This window comes from Dermochelys coriacea, chromosome 5 (assembly GCF_009764565.3).
Source record: "Dermochelys coriacea isolate rDerCor1 chromosome 5, rDerCor1.pri.v4, whole genome shotgun sequence".
Taxonomy (NCBI): Eukaryota; Metazoa; Chordata; order Testudines; family Dermochelyidae; genus Dermochelys; species Dermochelys coriacea.
This window is the reverse complement of record NC_050072.1, coordinates 16,298,588-16,314,100: the sequence shown is the minus strand read 5'-3', so window position 1 is coordinate 16,314,100 and position 15,513 is coordinate 16,298,588. Positions and strand designations below refer to the sequence as shown.

General features: G+C 44.2%; 1 protein-coding gene across 4 annotated transcripts in view; it reads left to right on the top strand.

The window, feature by feature from the left end:
* MYO5B (myosin VB) overlaps positions 1 to 15,513 on the top strand; it is a 386,415-nt gene that overhangs the window by 212,872 nt on the left and 158,030 nt on the right. For all 4 annotated transcript variants that reach the window (XM_043514976.1, XM_043514975.1, XM_038401609.2 and 1 more), the window contains exons 9-10: positions 1,597 to 1,706; positions 9,253 to 9,518. In XM_043514976.1, the coding sequence (XP_043370911.1) occupies positions 1,597 to 1,706; positions 9,253 to 9,518 (376 nt within the window). The remainder of the gene's footprint in view (positions 1 to 1,596; positions 1,707 to 9,252; positions 9,519 to 15,513) is intronic.

The window sequence follows — 15,513 nt, the reverse complement described above, 5'->3', positions numbered from 1 at the left end:
CATCCTCTGCATCTTTTAGGCTAGTAATCTGGTTTCTTTTTATCTCCTCCCTTTCTGGCCCCTTCCCCTGCTCCAGGCTGCATCCAAATCCTGGTGTTTCTCCCTTCTTAACATGTTCAAGGTCTGAATGTTTGTTTCCTTTCACTCCAGAGCCAGATCTCTTGTTCAAGTCCTCCTTACATCCCACCTTGACAACTGCAATGTCCTCCTCTGACCTCCCTCAGACATTGCCTCTGCTTTAATGTCTGCATTTTGTGTGGACTAAAGTCTCTTTCCTTTTCTGTCAGTTTGATCATGTCATGCATGCTCTTCGAAACCCTTGACTGGCTTTGTCTCTCCTCAAGCCCCTCCCCTCCACTAGTGCTCCAAGCCTATGTGCATGTGTCAGCTTTTCATAAAATCACCACCATGCCTTCTTCTACTCAGCCATCCATGCATGATGCAAACTCCTGCGCTCATCTGCAAATCCCTTAGCCTGTCCACATTTACGTCTGATAGTGCCATAGAGCAACCAAGTAGTATTTCTTTTTGTTAACCCTAAATTGTTTTTCCATCACTGTTGACGATGAAAAAAAAATCTCTGGAGATGTAAAGGCAGGCTTGACAGACTGAGAACATCCAGAGCCAGTCATAAACCTATAGAACATGATGTGGGGAGCAGACAGTGAACATTTAAAGAGGAACAGACATCTGAGATTTGAAGTGAGATTTTTGCAGGGTAACGAGTCATATTTCTGGGAGCGATGTTCCTGCTGGGGAAGCTGAAAAGAATCTGTCAGAAAACACTTGAGGAGGGAAAAGTCTTGCACCAGCAATGGAAAGCCCTTAACAAGTAAACCTGTCACACACTTGCAAGTTTTTTTGGCATGCAGTTTTGGATGTGCATTTTTTTTGCACATCCAAAAACTTTAAACTGCAGGTGCAAATGGGAATGGGCCGTGCAAACTGTGCAGTCAGCCACGTGGCTCGCATGTTAAGGGCTGTATTATACAACTCTCTCACATGGTGACCTCTCCCTTATATAAGTGATCCCAGTGACTCCAATGGGGACTATTTTGAGTAAATGCTCTTCCTTGGCAATATTAGTACTCAGTAACAATTTTTAATAGTGGCTTACAGCAGTAGCATAGTTTAACCTAACATAGCTTAATAGTTTTCACTGGTATTAGCCTGCAATTTGTGCACCACAATTGTTTGTATGATCTTACAGTTATTACAGGTAAGCAATTTTTCCCTTTTGTGTTATAAAACACAAAGCAAGCCCCTATGCAGTTGATTGAATTGAAATCCCAAATGAGTTTAAATGATCATCATAGAGTAGTTTCTTAGCTTTCATGCAAGTTTAAAATAGTATCCGATCCATCTGTAATAAAATCGCCTTGATATGTCTGTTTAGGGTGTGAATATTTAACAGTTCATATGAGAAGTTTCTCTTGCAATCTCAGCTGTCACCTTGAATGATGATTGTTTATTGAGGGCATTCTGACTGTTTTTGAAATCATCCAGCCAGAAAGGAAATCAAACTGTATAAATATTTTAAAAGAGAGTAAAACACTTTTTATGTTGTGAAAATTGGATGTCAATTGTTTGTTTCAGGAGTGAAAGAGTCCAATCAGATGAGCATTTTTAAGATAATAGCTTCCATCCTGCACCTAGGAAACTTGGAAATTCAAGCAGAACGAGATGGAGACTCTTGTAGTATATCGGTAAGTTTTTAGCAGGCACAGAAGATACTGTGTGTGCAATTTAATGTATTAATAACTCCAGCCAAGTTGCCTGTCTCTTGCTACAAAGGATGCCATCAAGTGTGTTTAGTTAATAACTTAATTTCTATTTATTTATTTTCTCTTGTTTTATTGCTTTTGTAGGCAACTTGTCAATAAATCTTATTTCCCTGATGTGTTTTGTCTCTTGACATCTGGGAAATCATGCAGTCTCACTTGTTTTTCTATCCTACTTGTAAAGCAATGTGAATGTGTTAGCTTACTTCCTGGGTTTTTAAAGTACAATGGTTGTCAGGCTTAAAAACTGACCAATTGCCCTAGCTAAAAAATCTAATGTTACCTCAGTGTTTGCAGCATTCCCTGGAGTAAATATCAGGGAAACACAGATAGTATTGCAAATACTGAGGTAACAATACAGAGATACAAATACTGGTTTCAGAGAAGCAGCCGTGTTAGTCTGTATTGGCAAAAAGAAAAGGAGTACTTGTGGCACCTTAGAGACTAACACATTTATTTGAGCATAAGCTTTTGTGAGCTACAGCTCACTTCATCAGATGCATTTGGTGGAAAATACAGAGGGGAGATTGATATACACACACAGAGAACATGAAACAATAGGTTTTATCATACACACTGTAAGGAGAGTGATCACTTAAGATGAGCCATCACCAGCAGCGGGGGGGGGAGGAGGAAAACCTTTCATGGTGACAAGCAAGGTAGGCTATTTCCAGCAGTTAACAAGAACATCTGAGGAACAGTGGGGGGTAGGGTGCGGGGAGAAATAACATGGGGAAATAGTTTTACTTTGTGTAATGACTCATCCATTCCCAGTCTCTCTTCAAGCCTAAATTAATTGTATCCACTTTGCAAATTAATTCCAATTCAGCAGTCTCTCGTTGGAGAGACTCTCTGTTTTTTGAAGTTTTGTTGTTGAAGGATAGCCACCCTCAAGTCTGTAATCGAGTGACCGGAGAGATTGAAGTGTTCTCCGACTGGTTTTTGAATGTTATAATTCTTGACGTCTGATTTGTGTCCATTTATTCTTTTACGTAGAGACTGTCGGGTTTGACCAATGTACATGGCAGAGGGGCATTGGTGGCACATGATGGCATATATCACATTAGTAGATGCGCAGGTGAACGAGCCTCTGATAGTGTGGCTGATGTGATTAGGCCCTATGATGGTGTCCCCTGAATAGATATGTGGACAGAGTTGGCAACGGGCTTTGTTTCAAGGATAGGTTCCTGGGTTAGTGGTTCTGTTGTGTGATGTGTGGTTGCTGGGAAGTATTTGCTTCAGATTGGGGGGCTGTCTGTAAGCAAGGACTGGCCTGTCTCCCAAAATCTGTGAGAGTGATGGGTCGTCCTTCAGGATAGGTTGTAGATCCTTGATGATGCGTTGGAGAGGTTTTAGTTGGGGGCTGAAGCTGATGGCAAGTGGCGTTCTGTTCTTTTCTTTGTTGGGCCTGTCCTGTAGTACGTGACTTCTGGGTACTCTTCTGGCTCTGTCAATCTGTTTCTTCACTTCAGCAGGTGGGTATTGTAGTTGTAGGAATGCATGATAGAGATCTTGTAGGTGTTTGTCTCTGCCTGAGGGGTTGGAGCAAATGCGGTTATATTGTAGAGCTTGGCTGTAGACAATGGATCGTGTGGCATGATCTGGATGAAAGCTAGAGACATGTAGGTAGGAATAGCGGTCAGTAGGTCCTATCTCGGGGCCTCTCCTTTTGCCCCTCCACCCCCACGAACATGATACAGTTCTTTGGTGACCTAGAATCCTATTTTCGACGTCTCCGACTCAAGGAGTATTTCCAACACACCTCTGACCAACATATTAACCCACAGAGACCTTCCTACCAATACTACAAAAAGAAGGATTCTGGGTGGACGACTCCTGAAGGTCGAAATAGCAGACTGGACTTCTACATAGAGTGCTTCCGCCGATGTGCACGGGCTGAAATTGTGGAAAAGCAGCATCACTTGCCCCATAACCTCAGCTGTGCGGAACACAATGCCATCCACAGCCTCAGGAACAACTCTGACATCATAATCCAACACCACTTTCTACAAGCCATTACCCTCTGATCCCACTGAGAGTTACCAAAAGAAACTACAGCATTTGCTCAAGAAACTCCCTGAAAAAGCACAAGAACAAATCCGCACAGACTCACCCCTAGAACCCTGACCTGGGGTATTCTATCTGCTACCCAAGATCCATAAACCTGGAAATCCTGGACGCCCCATCATCTCAGGCATTGGCACCCTGACAGCAGGATTGTCTGGCTATGTAGACGCCCTCCTCAGGCCCTACGTTACCAGCACTCCCAGCTATCTTCGAGACACCACTGACTTCCTGAGGAAACTACAATCCATTGGTGACCTTCCTAAAAACACCATCCTAGCCACTATGGACGTAGAAGCCCTCTACACCAACATTCCACACAAAGATGGGCTACAAGCCGCCAGGAACACTATCCCTGACAATGTCACGGCTAACCTGGTGGCTGAACTTTGTGACTTTGTCCTCACCCATAACTATTTCACATTTGGGGACAATGTATACCTTCAAATCAGTGGCACTGCGATGGGTACCCGCATGGCCCCACAGTATGCCAACATTTTTATAGCTGACTTAGAAAAACGCTTCCTCAGCTCTCGTCCCCTAATGCCCCTACTCTACTTGCGCTACATTGATGACATCTTCATCATCTGGACCCATGGAAAAGAAGCCCTTGAGGAATTCCACCAGGATTCAACAATTTCCATCCCACCATCAACCTCAGCCTGGACCAGTCCACACAAGAGATCCACTTCCTGGACACTACGGTGCTAATAAGCGATGGTCACAAAAACACCACCCTATATCGGAAACCTACTGACCGCTATTCCTACCTACATGCCTCTAGCTTTCATCCAGATCATACCACTCGATCCATTGTCTACAGCCAAGCTCTACAATATAACTGCATTTGCTCCAACCCCTCAGACAGAGACAAACACCTTCAAGATCTCTATCATGCATTCTTACAACTACAATACCCACCAGCTGAAGTGACGAAACAGATTGACAGAGCCAGAAGAGTACCCAGAAGTCACCTACTACAGGACAGGCCCAACAAAGAAAACAACAGAACGCCACTAGCCATCACCTTCAGCCCCCAACTAAAACCTCTCCAACGCATCCTCAAGGATCTACAACCTATCTTGAAGGACGACCCATCACTCTCACAGATCTTGGGAGACAGGCCAGTCCTTGCTTACAGACAGCCCCCCAACCTGAAGCAAATACTCACCAGCAACCACACAACAGAACCACTAACCTAGGAACCTATCCTTGCAACAAAGCCCGTTGCCAACTCTGTCCACATATCTATTCAGGGGACACCATCATAGGGCCTAATCACATCAGCCACACTATCAGAGGCTCGTTCACCTGCGCATCTACCAATGTGATATATGCCATCATGTGCCAGCAATGCCCCTCTGCCATGTACATTGGTCAAACTGGACAGTCTCTACGTAAAAGAATGAATGGACACAAATCAGATGTCAAGAATTATAACGTTCAAAAACCAGTCGGAGAACACTTCAATCTCTCCGGTCACTCGATCACAGACCTAAGAGTGGCTATACTTCAACAAAAAAGCTTCAAAAACAGACTCCAACGAGAGACTGCTGAATTGGAATTAATTTGCAAAGTGGATACAATTAACTTAGGCTTGAATAGAGACTGGGAATGGATGAGTCATTACACAAAGTGAAACTATTCCCCATGTTATTTCTCCCCTCCACCCTACCCCCCACTGTTTCTCAGATATTCTTGTTAACTGCTGGAAATAGCCTACCTTGCTTGTCACCATGAAAGGTTTTCCTCCTCCCCCTCCCCCCGCCCGCTGCTGCTGATGGCTCATCTTAAGTGATCACTCTCCTTACAGTGTGTATGATAAAACCCATTGTTTCATGTTCTCTGTGTGTGTATATCCATCTCCCCTCTGTATTTTCCACCAAATGCAGCCGATGAAGTGAGCTATAGCTCACGAAAGCTTATGCTCAAATAAATTTGTTAGTCTCTAAGGTGCCACAAGTACTCCTTTTCTAGATACCAATACTGTGATACTTACCCCCTATGCAAGGTAAAATTGACAGGCCTTTAAAGGCAACCAGTGTATTAGACTCAATAGTGCTGTCTGCAGAATAGCGTTTGGGAATACACGCACCCTGTGGGCAATGCTAGTGCTGAATCAATAGCTGCTGGTGAATAAGAATCCAAAACGATGGGCTAATGCCTCTCTGTACATAGTTGACTGGTTTTGGATTTCCCCCAGGCACAGAATATTGTCAGTCCTGGTGTCTCTCAAATACTTAGGGGATTTAAAGGATAATGGAATGGGAGCATCTTCTTATATCTTTTCATACTGTAATAATTTTCAGTATGTGTCAGAACTCTGGTCTAAATCATTTTCCTATGTTCTTTTGGTTTCTGGGTTCGATTTGGGATACATATTGCAGCACAGCCTTTCAGAAATGGTAGTGATTTTGGGTGCCGTTGTTTATATATTTATTTTTGGGTGCCCAACTTGAAATATCTTTTAAAAGGGCTGAATTTGTCCTTAAAATCAGGACCCTTTAAGGTATTTCCAACTGGATCCAGAATTCATCACTTTTGGAAATGTTGGCCTGTCAGCACGAGTGTAAATGCTGGAATAAAGAAGTGGTCCTATTGTGCAACTAGTTAAATTACCTGGTTTTGGTTGCTGGAATTCAGAGCTGTGAGAAATGAGGCTGCCATATATTTGTCATTGAAATGTAGCCATCCAGTATGCAAAAGAGTACAACATAGATAGCAACAGAGGGTGGCTAAGTACAACATTTATTTATTAAAAGAATACTAAAAACCAAAGATGCCTTAACGGTGATTCTCTCCATTGTTTTTGTGTGTTTGTTCAGACAAAATAAATTAAAATAGCGACTGTATGGATAGTGTTGTCCTACCAATTATCATGATGTCCCATACTGGAGTTTATTTTTAATTAAAATATAAGGATGTGGTCTGCACATATTGCTACTGTTACTCTGGAGATGCTGCAATGTGCAGTTAGTTGGACACGGGGGGCAATTTGTTTTAGATATTTGGCAATCTGGGTGCATAAACTAATCTGTTCCCACAATGCTGAATTCTGTAATGGATTTAGCATTATTTAATTAAATTTAAACGTGACTACATGATATAAACTCCATCCTGGTTATTACTTTTAGTCAGCAATCAGAAAAACGTGGCAGAGCAAAAAGCATCCTAGAGGATTTTAAAAGGCATTCTCTCCCTCCCCCTCCACCCCCACCCCCCAGCCAAGTATCTAGGTGGGTATTTTTGTTTTACTTTCTTTTGAAGTATGATGTAATGTTAACAAAAGACTGAACAATTTCCCACTCTTACAAGAAAATGCCTGCAGGCTCACTCACATGCATTGTATGAAACCCAGCAACTGGCCAGGACTTTGTTGGTTTTTGCCACTAAAAACAAATGTGAACTTAAGACTCCTAACTGCATTTTTTTAAAAAATAACTGCTGGAAAATAAGTCAACAACAGCCACTTAATCTCTCATACTTTGGGGACCTAATTATACCAAGAAATCCCAAGAGTGCTTTGCAAAATGCATGCTATAATTTAATAATACAGTTGGCAGTGCCAAGGTAATGATTTAGAGCGCTATCCAAAGCCCATTGAAGTAAATGTTGGAGTCATTGCATTCATTTCAATGGGTTCTGGATTAAGCCCTTAAAGGTAAAAGGAATTCAAGCTTTCACTTTGATGTAGAAGGAAACAGCAGCAGCATCTCCAGACAGGGAGTTCGCTGCCCCCCGCCCAAAAGCCAAATGGTTGAAGTAATGTCTGGCAGTGGTGATATATTTAGGGGCTTGTAATAACACAAGGAAGTACATCTAGAGTACTATATCCTGGTTTTGGTTCTCAATCACTTAGTGGGAGTTGAGTTTGCTCAGCAATTCGCAGGACAGTGTCCTTCGAGAGCAGGTTACCTGTTTAGGTGTTGCATAGTTTGAGCTTTGTGGAAGGAACAAAACTGAACCATTGATGATACTCTACTCCTTTTTATGCAGGTTATGTCGCTTAAGATGTCCAGTGCACAGAGAAGCCATATAGCGTGTAGTTCTGCTGTTACAAAACCAACAGCGTTGTGTGGAGCTGGGCTCCATTTAATGTATCTTCCCAAAGTCTAGAGAGCTTCAGTTAAACGTACTCATTTTTATGTCATCTCTGTCAACCCAAGTTAAACAAGATAGAATCTCAGATAGTAACCAAGTGCTGATTTCTTTTTTTGACCCTAATCCTGGAAATCTAGAATTAAAATTCCATTCTGAATCAAACTTCTCTCTAGGAATCTACCACCAGGGCATTCATCTCTTAAGTGACAGGTTTCAGAGTAGCAGCCGTGTTAGTCTGTATTCGCAAAAAGAAAAGGAGTACTTGTGGCACCTTAGAGACTAACAAATTTATTTGAGCATAAGCTTTCGTGAGCTACAGCTCTCCATTGGATGCATTCAGTGGAAAATACAATGGGGAGATTTATATACACAGAGAACATGAAACAATGGGTGTTACCATACACACTGTAAGGAGAGTAATCCCTTAAAATGAGCTATTACCAGCAGGAGAGCTGGAGGGCAGGGGAGGGAAGAAAACCTTTTGTGGTAATAATCAAGGTGGGCCATTTCCAGCAGTTGACAAGAATGTCTGAGGAACTGTGGGGGCGGGGGGGAATAAACATGGGGAAATAGTTTTACTTTGTGTAATGACCCATCCACTCCCAGTCTCTATTCAAGCCTAAGTTAATTGTATCCAGTTTGCAAATTGATTCCAATTCAGCAGTCTCTCATTGGAGTCTGTTTTTGAAGTGTTTTTGTTGAAGAATAGCCACTCTTAGGTCTGTAATCGAGTGACCAGAGAGATTGAAGTGTTCTCCGACTGGTTTTTGGATGTTATAATTCCTGACGTCTGATTTGTGTCCATTCATTCTTTTACATAGAGACTGTCCAGTTTGACCAATGTACATGGCAGAGGGGCATTGCTGGCACATGATGGCATATATCACATTGGTAGATGCGCAGGTGAACGAGCCTCTGATAGTGTGGCTAATGTGATTAGGCCCTATGATGGTGGTTAACATTATTGCAAGAGATTCTCATTCTGAATCTATTCAGTCAAATAAATAGTCCCTACAAATTAGTTATCCACAGTTAACAAATAAGTAGGAAATTAACATCATGAAGCCAGTCTGAGGTTGGTTAAAATCCTAAATTGCACAAGAACTGTAGTAATGATCAAGCTCAGTGACCCAACTTCTGTTATAAATGGTAAAAGCTTGTGCTAAAGCTGTTTTGTTTTTTCCTCCCTCCACCTTCCCATCTGAATAGTAGGCAGCCCTGTAGCTTAGATATGTGGGTGTTTTCTTGTATCCCAGCCTCAGCTCGCTGAGCTCCTGCTAAATTTATATTTCTCTTTATATCCTAGAAACAGGATGAACACCTGAATAATTTTTGCAGATTGCTTGGCGTGGAGCACAGCCAGATGGAGCGCTGGCTGTGCCATCGGAAGCTTGTCACAACAGCTGAGACGTACATCAAGCCCATGTCTCTGCAGCAAGTCGTGAATGCCAGGAATGCGTTGGCCAAGCACATATATGCCCAGCTGTTTAACTGGATTGTGGAGCATATCAACAAAGCCCTGCATACCACCGTCAAGCAGCACTCATTCATTGGGGTTCTGGATATCTATGGGTAGGAAAGTCCTCTGTTTCTTCTGCTTTCATTTGCCAGTCTGTTGCTCTGCTTCCTTTAGCTTGCCATGTTCTACTTCAGTTAAACATGAGTTTTTAGAAATCTGATCCATGCAAAATCTGTTCCCGAATGGATTGCTAGGGGAGACTGGATTTGCAATACATTGAATGGTAGAAGTTGCACTGAGCAGGATTACCTGTAGCTTGATCCTGCTAAGTGCTGAGCTCCAGGAGCACTGGTGTCATCCTCTGCCTTCCCTAAAGCGCCCAGCACCTTGCAGGGTCATGCCCTTATTACTTTCCCCCTCTAAAACAATCAAGACAATGGATCAGGCTTTCAGGAAACTCAGACGCAGTGCAACTCTCTTTATAGGGAAGTAGAATTACGATGACTTGTTTAGAATACCCTGTCTCTGTATTGGGCTGTTCCTGCATAAACATCATGAGTTCTCCTTTCTGTGGGCTCTGGCCTAGGAGGATGACATGGTGTGGTACAGTTGGTGACCTGTGCTAAACAAGTAACAAAGTCCTTGTCCCTGAGAGCTTACAGTATGAGGGAACAAGCTGGTACAGCGAAAAGAGAACAAGCACAGAGCATGGTGTGTTGTCTGTATTACAAAATTGGAATCCTGCTTCAGCTTTCAAAGCCTCCCCTTCCACTCTCTTGCAGACTTGGGTCTGTTTGGTGGTTGGGCTTTGGTCCGGGCCAATCTCTATTCCATGTGGGTGTCCCGTAGCTTTTTGTGAAGGAGGAGGGAGAAGGGGCTTTGTGTATATTAAAAGTCCTGACTGCTTTCATTGCATTCCAATGTGCATATACTGTCTGTATTAGAGCAGCCCTCCATTTAGACCAGTGGTCCCCAAACTTTTGAGGGTAGCACCTCCAATACCCTGTCCATGCCCCCTTCCAGGGCCAGGAGCGGGAACACGGCAAGAGGCCTGGGGGTGGGGGGAACGACACACAGACAGGTGTAAGGGGGCTGAGGCTGGGGCCGCAGCTGGGGTGGGTCTGGGGCCAGGGGCAAGAGCGGAGCTGTAGCCAGGCTGTGGAGGGGGCCGGAGGCTGTGTGTGGCTCCACTCCCTCCCCCAGCCTAACCCTTGGCCTTGGGCCAGGAACAGAGCCACAACCAGAGGCTGGGGACAGGTAGCAGATAGGGTTGCCAAGCCTCCAGGATTGGCCTGGAGTCTCCTGGAATTGGCATCAATCTCCTGGTGACTACTGAAAGCAATCTGGGAGATTTTAATAGGATATTTTAAGAAGATGACATTGTCATGTTGGGGGGGAAAAAAATCTCTTGGAATAGCTTTATGGTTGGCAACCCTAGGAGTGGAGCCACCTCCGGGCTGTGGTGGGGGCCAGCACCTGGACCCCTGGCTGGGTGTGGAGCTGGGCAGGGAGCCGGACCATGGCTGGCAGCGGGGATGGAACAGAGCTGGGGCGGAGTGGGGCTTCCTCCCTATCTCCATGAGGGCTGGCCTGGGCCCTGCTGTGCCCATCTATGGGGGACGTGCCACACAGTTTGAGGACCTCTGACTTAGACTAAAGGATGACCTTTCATCACTTGAGCTCAAGGGCCTGCAGCAGAATGGCTATAGTGGGAGCTTGATTATTTCCACACCACTGCTGCAGAACAAGAGCCGGGCAGCCTGCCTCGTCCCCAGAAGATGCGGACCAGTCAAGGGTGGAGTGAAGAGTGGGCCAATCCATTGCCATCCCTATCCTTGCAGCTAAAGGAAAAGAGGTGGAAGCAACCCTCTGAAGAGTTGGAAGGGGGGACAGCTAGCTAATCAGCCATTCCCACGCTGAAGACGTCAGGTAGAATGGACCAGCTAGATGGCCACTGGTCCACCTTCATACAACTGTTAGATATAACAGGGAGCTCAGGGCAAGATGCCAAGTGACAGAGAAAGAAGCCCCAACACCAGGCAAAAACCCACCTAATGGCAGGCGCAGTCATGAACTCAGCTTGTCAAATTGAATTTAGAACTCAAAATGGCACCCCACTCTAGGCGAGTTTTGAGTTTATTTACAGAAAGCTCACACAATCCTAGTCACTACTCAGTTAATGGAATTGGGGCAGGATTCTCACTTCTGCATAAAGCACCATGGGATTTTTAACATTGTTTTCTCATGCCTGGGAGGTCTGTTTAATATTCCATCTGAGAGAAAGCCCCTGCCCACAGCCACCAAGCCCTCCCATCCCCCCCAGCCCACAAAAACACAATGCTAAAGCATCAATGAAGTACTGACTTTGCTGGAAGAGACACTGCCTACACATTCAATATCAGCATGTCCTGCAGCACCTTCATGATCCTGGAAGGCTCCCATCAAAATACTGAGCCAGTATGACCCTGCCTACTTTGGGGTCTGACAACAGATCAGTTTGAGGTGGTGTGGCTGTTGGCATAGGGATATCTTAGCATCAAGGGTGACCCACATGGATACTACAAGATCCAGAGAATCCTTGAGGTCAAGAAGTTGCCAGCTGCAAACAGCATAAGCTGAGGAGTGGTTCTAAAGGAGTGCAAGTCAGAAGAGCTTTTACAAAAATATTGTTTCCTGTCCAAGTTGCCTTGATTCCAGAGAGATTCTCTGTGGACTGTAATGTGTCAGAAAAATACTATTATTGAAGAAGGAGCCATATGGACTGTACCAGGAAAGAGTAGACAAGTCAGTTTACATCAAAGAAAGAAACAGAGAAACACTTGCAGAAATGTAAATAAAAGTTGATTAGAGGGTAATGCCCATGAAAAATTAAGTTAGACAAGAAAACCTCCATTACTGTGATACAACCACAGGACCTTTCTGCTGAAGATCATAAAATGTGTCTCCCCTAAAACACTGAACCAAGATGACAGTCAGTCTTCTGCCCAGCAGATGCTGCTGGCATAAGGGTTACTAGCTGGGTACATGGGTGTGAACTGAGACAAAGTAAGATGGTCCCCAGTTCCGATGCCCCTCTACCAGATGGCCATTTCGTAACTTTTTTTTTTTGCTTTTCTGAGTATTTCATCTAGCTTAATGTGGGGATTGTGGCATTAATAAATTCTGTATAACCTCTTCCTTCTGAAAGAGTGATGTTGCAATATAAAGGACTTGTCTGTGTGTTAGCTTAGCAATCGGTTTCCTTATTCTCCCTCACACATAATCAGACCTGGGACCTTTTAGGCTGGGATTTTTAGACCCCTTTGAAAAGACTAGCCTTAGCACTTATTAACATTTTTAAAGTCAATTGGTGTATGTATTCAGTGCTAGTGAAAAGTTCTGAATTGATGCCTGTGGAAACCAAAGTCCTACAGAGCATGAGGCTCCCCATGCTGCCCCACCAATGGCAGAGGAAAGAGATTATTTTACTGATTCCATTAAGAAATGATTGTGCAGGGTTCTGCCATTAAATGTTCACAGGGAAAACCAGCATAAGGCTGTGCACCACACCAGAAAGCAAATGGCAGTTCCTCTCGAGCTAAACCAGTGATATATTCAGAATTACCTGGTGTGCTAAGGACTGGACTTGGAGCTCCCAGCACTGACTCCTGAGGGAGCCTTGAACAACTAACTTAAACTCGATCAGTTTCCCTACCTGTAAAATGAGAGATAATACTGACCTACCTCATAGGGAGTTGAGGATTATTTAGCTAATGGTCATAAGTCTTTGAAGAGGAATGTACTATATAAAAGGTAAGTATTGACAACATTATTATTATAACACAGCATATATGGTTCTTATCACCTTGAATCTTGATTAAGGTTACATTGTACTAAAAAGTGTGTATATATATATTTAAGACTATATTATATCTTGGAATATATTTAAGATGTCCGGCCAAATCCTGGACGTTATCCCTATGGGAGATGGGTGTCTGCTCTCTGTATCTTTATCACAAACCCACAATTTGTTGATACTGAAATTTTGTTTGCAAAGGAACAAAAATGTTGTGTCCTTGAAGGATTTACTTATCCAATATTATAGCTGAGGCTGATAGCACTGCTAAAGTTGCCTAATATTGCCCATTATAAGGCTCTGCTTTTCAGTCCTTTAACCAACGGGGCTAAACTTTTCTGTGCCAGATGTCTGCCTCAGGGTGAATTTTTTGTGTGTGGAAAATTTCAGCCAAAACAGTTCAACCGTTTCTGAGAACAAAACTGAAGAGAAATTCATTGTTTTGTCCATGTTAAAAAAATTCTGCCATGCTGCGCATGCTCCAACCTTGGCTGAACAGGATTTCCCTGTAATTGCAGCTCTGGTCTGCAACTGTGTGGGCTAGGTCTGGGCACCTGAACTGCAAGACCAGGGAGCCTCTCCTGTGCTCTCAGTGTGTCCCCTGCTGGCACCCAGACAGTGTGGAGGAGTTTCAGAGTAGCAGCTGTGTTAGTCTGTATTCGCAAAAAGAAAAGGAGTACTTGTGGCACCTTAGAGACTAACAAATTTATTAGAGCATAAGCTTTCGTAAATGCATCCGATGAAGTGAGCTGTAGCTCACGAAAGCTTATGCTCTAATAAATTCGTTAGTCTCTAAGGTGTCCCAAGTACTCCTTTTCTTAGTGTGGAGGAGGAAACTGCAAAATTTGAATACAATGGGGCTAAGAGCTGCAGGATGGGGAACGGAGAAGGTGGGAAGGGAGAATAGGACTGGATGCTATGGGTATGGGTGAGGAGAGAGGGAGATTGGGACTGGCGAGGAAGGATTCTGGGACTTGGAGGAAGAACCTGAGGTTGGACAAGAAGCCTGGGGAGGGAGATTGGGACTAGGAGCCATTGGGGCCAGGAAATGCGAGTGAGAGAGGAATGGAGCAACTGGAGGGCAGGGTGGGGTAGAGAGACAGATAGGAGGAAGAGCTGAGGCAGAAGGAGAACTGTGAATTGCTGGGCAAGGGAACTGGGAGTAGGGATGGAGCCTGGAGGGATGAAACTGACTTGCTGAGCAAGAAGACTGAGATGCTGTAGGAGTGGAGCATGGATGGCAAGAGGAAATGTCTAGAAAACATGACCTACAAGGCAAGATTGAGAATGCTGGGTTTGGATAGTCTGGAAAAGAGAAGACTGAGGGGGGACATACGTCTTCAAGCATGTATATTAAGAGGGGGGTGATAAATTGTTCTCCTTATCCACTGAGGACAGGACAAGAAGTAATGGGCTTAAATTGCAACAAGGGAGATTTAGGTTAGACATGAGGGGGAAAACTGTCAGGGTAGTTAAACATTGGAACAAACTACCAAAAGTATCCAACATACACTGTTCTTCAGCTCCCCATCTTTAAAGTGGGGGTAATACCCCCTCATCTCAGCTGTGTGAAAATAATTCATTAATATTTGTCAAGTACTCAGATACTGTAGTGGTGAGCACTGTAGAAAATCCCATGAGAAAATTAACAATTCTGTCTTCAGAGCAGAGTTTGAGTAGTGTGCAGTAAATAAGGTCTGGGGCTGCACATTGAAGAATGAGGATAAAACAAAATATTGAATAGCTGCTCATTAATTAAACACCATCCATTCTGTGCCTGAAATGTGGTAGGGGTCTTGTGGAAAAAATAGTATGTGATCAAGTCATAGGCGCTGACTCCAGGGCTGGAGCACCCATTGAAAAAATTTAGTGGGTGCTCAGCACCCACTGGCAGCCAGCTTTCCTCTTCCCCCAGCATGTCTCCCCCACCGGCAGCCCTGCTAATCAACTTCTCCTCCTCCCTCCCAGCGCCTCCAGCCCACTATGGATCAGCTGTTCCAAGGCAGGCAGGAGGGGTTGAGAGGGAGGGGGCAGAAAGAGGCAGGGATGCAGGCTTGGGGGAAGGGTTGGAGTGGGAACGGGGGAGGAGCAAGGGTGGGGTGAGGGTGGGGGCGTGGAGTGGGGGCGGGGCCTGGGGTGGAGCGGGAGGTCGAGCACCCACCAGATAAAGAGGAAGTTGGCACCTATGGATCAAATCATTAAAGACTGTATCATAATGCATATGCACAAGGGAGCATACTTAAGATTCAACAGACAACCTTAATTCTGGAATT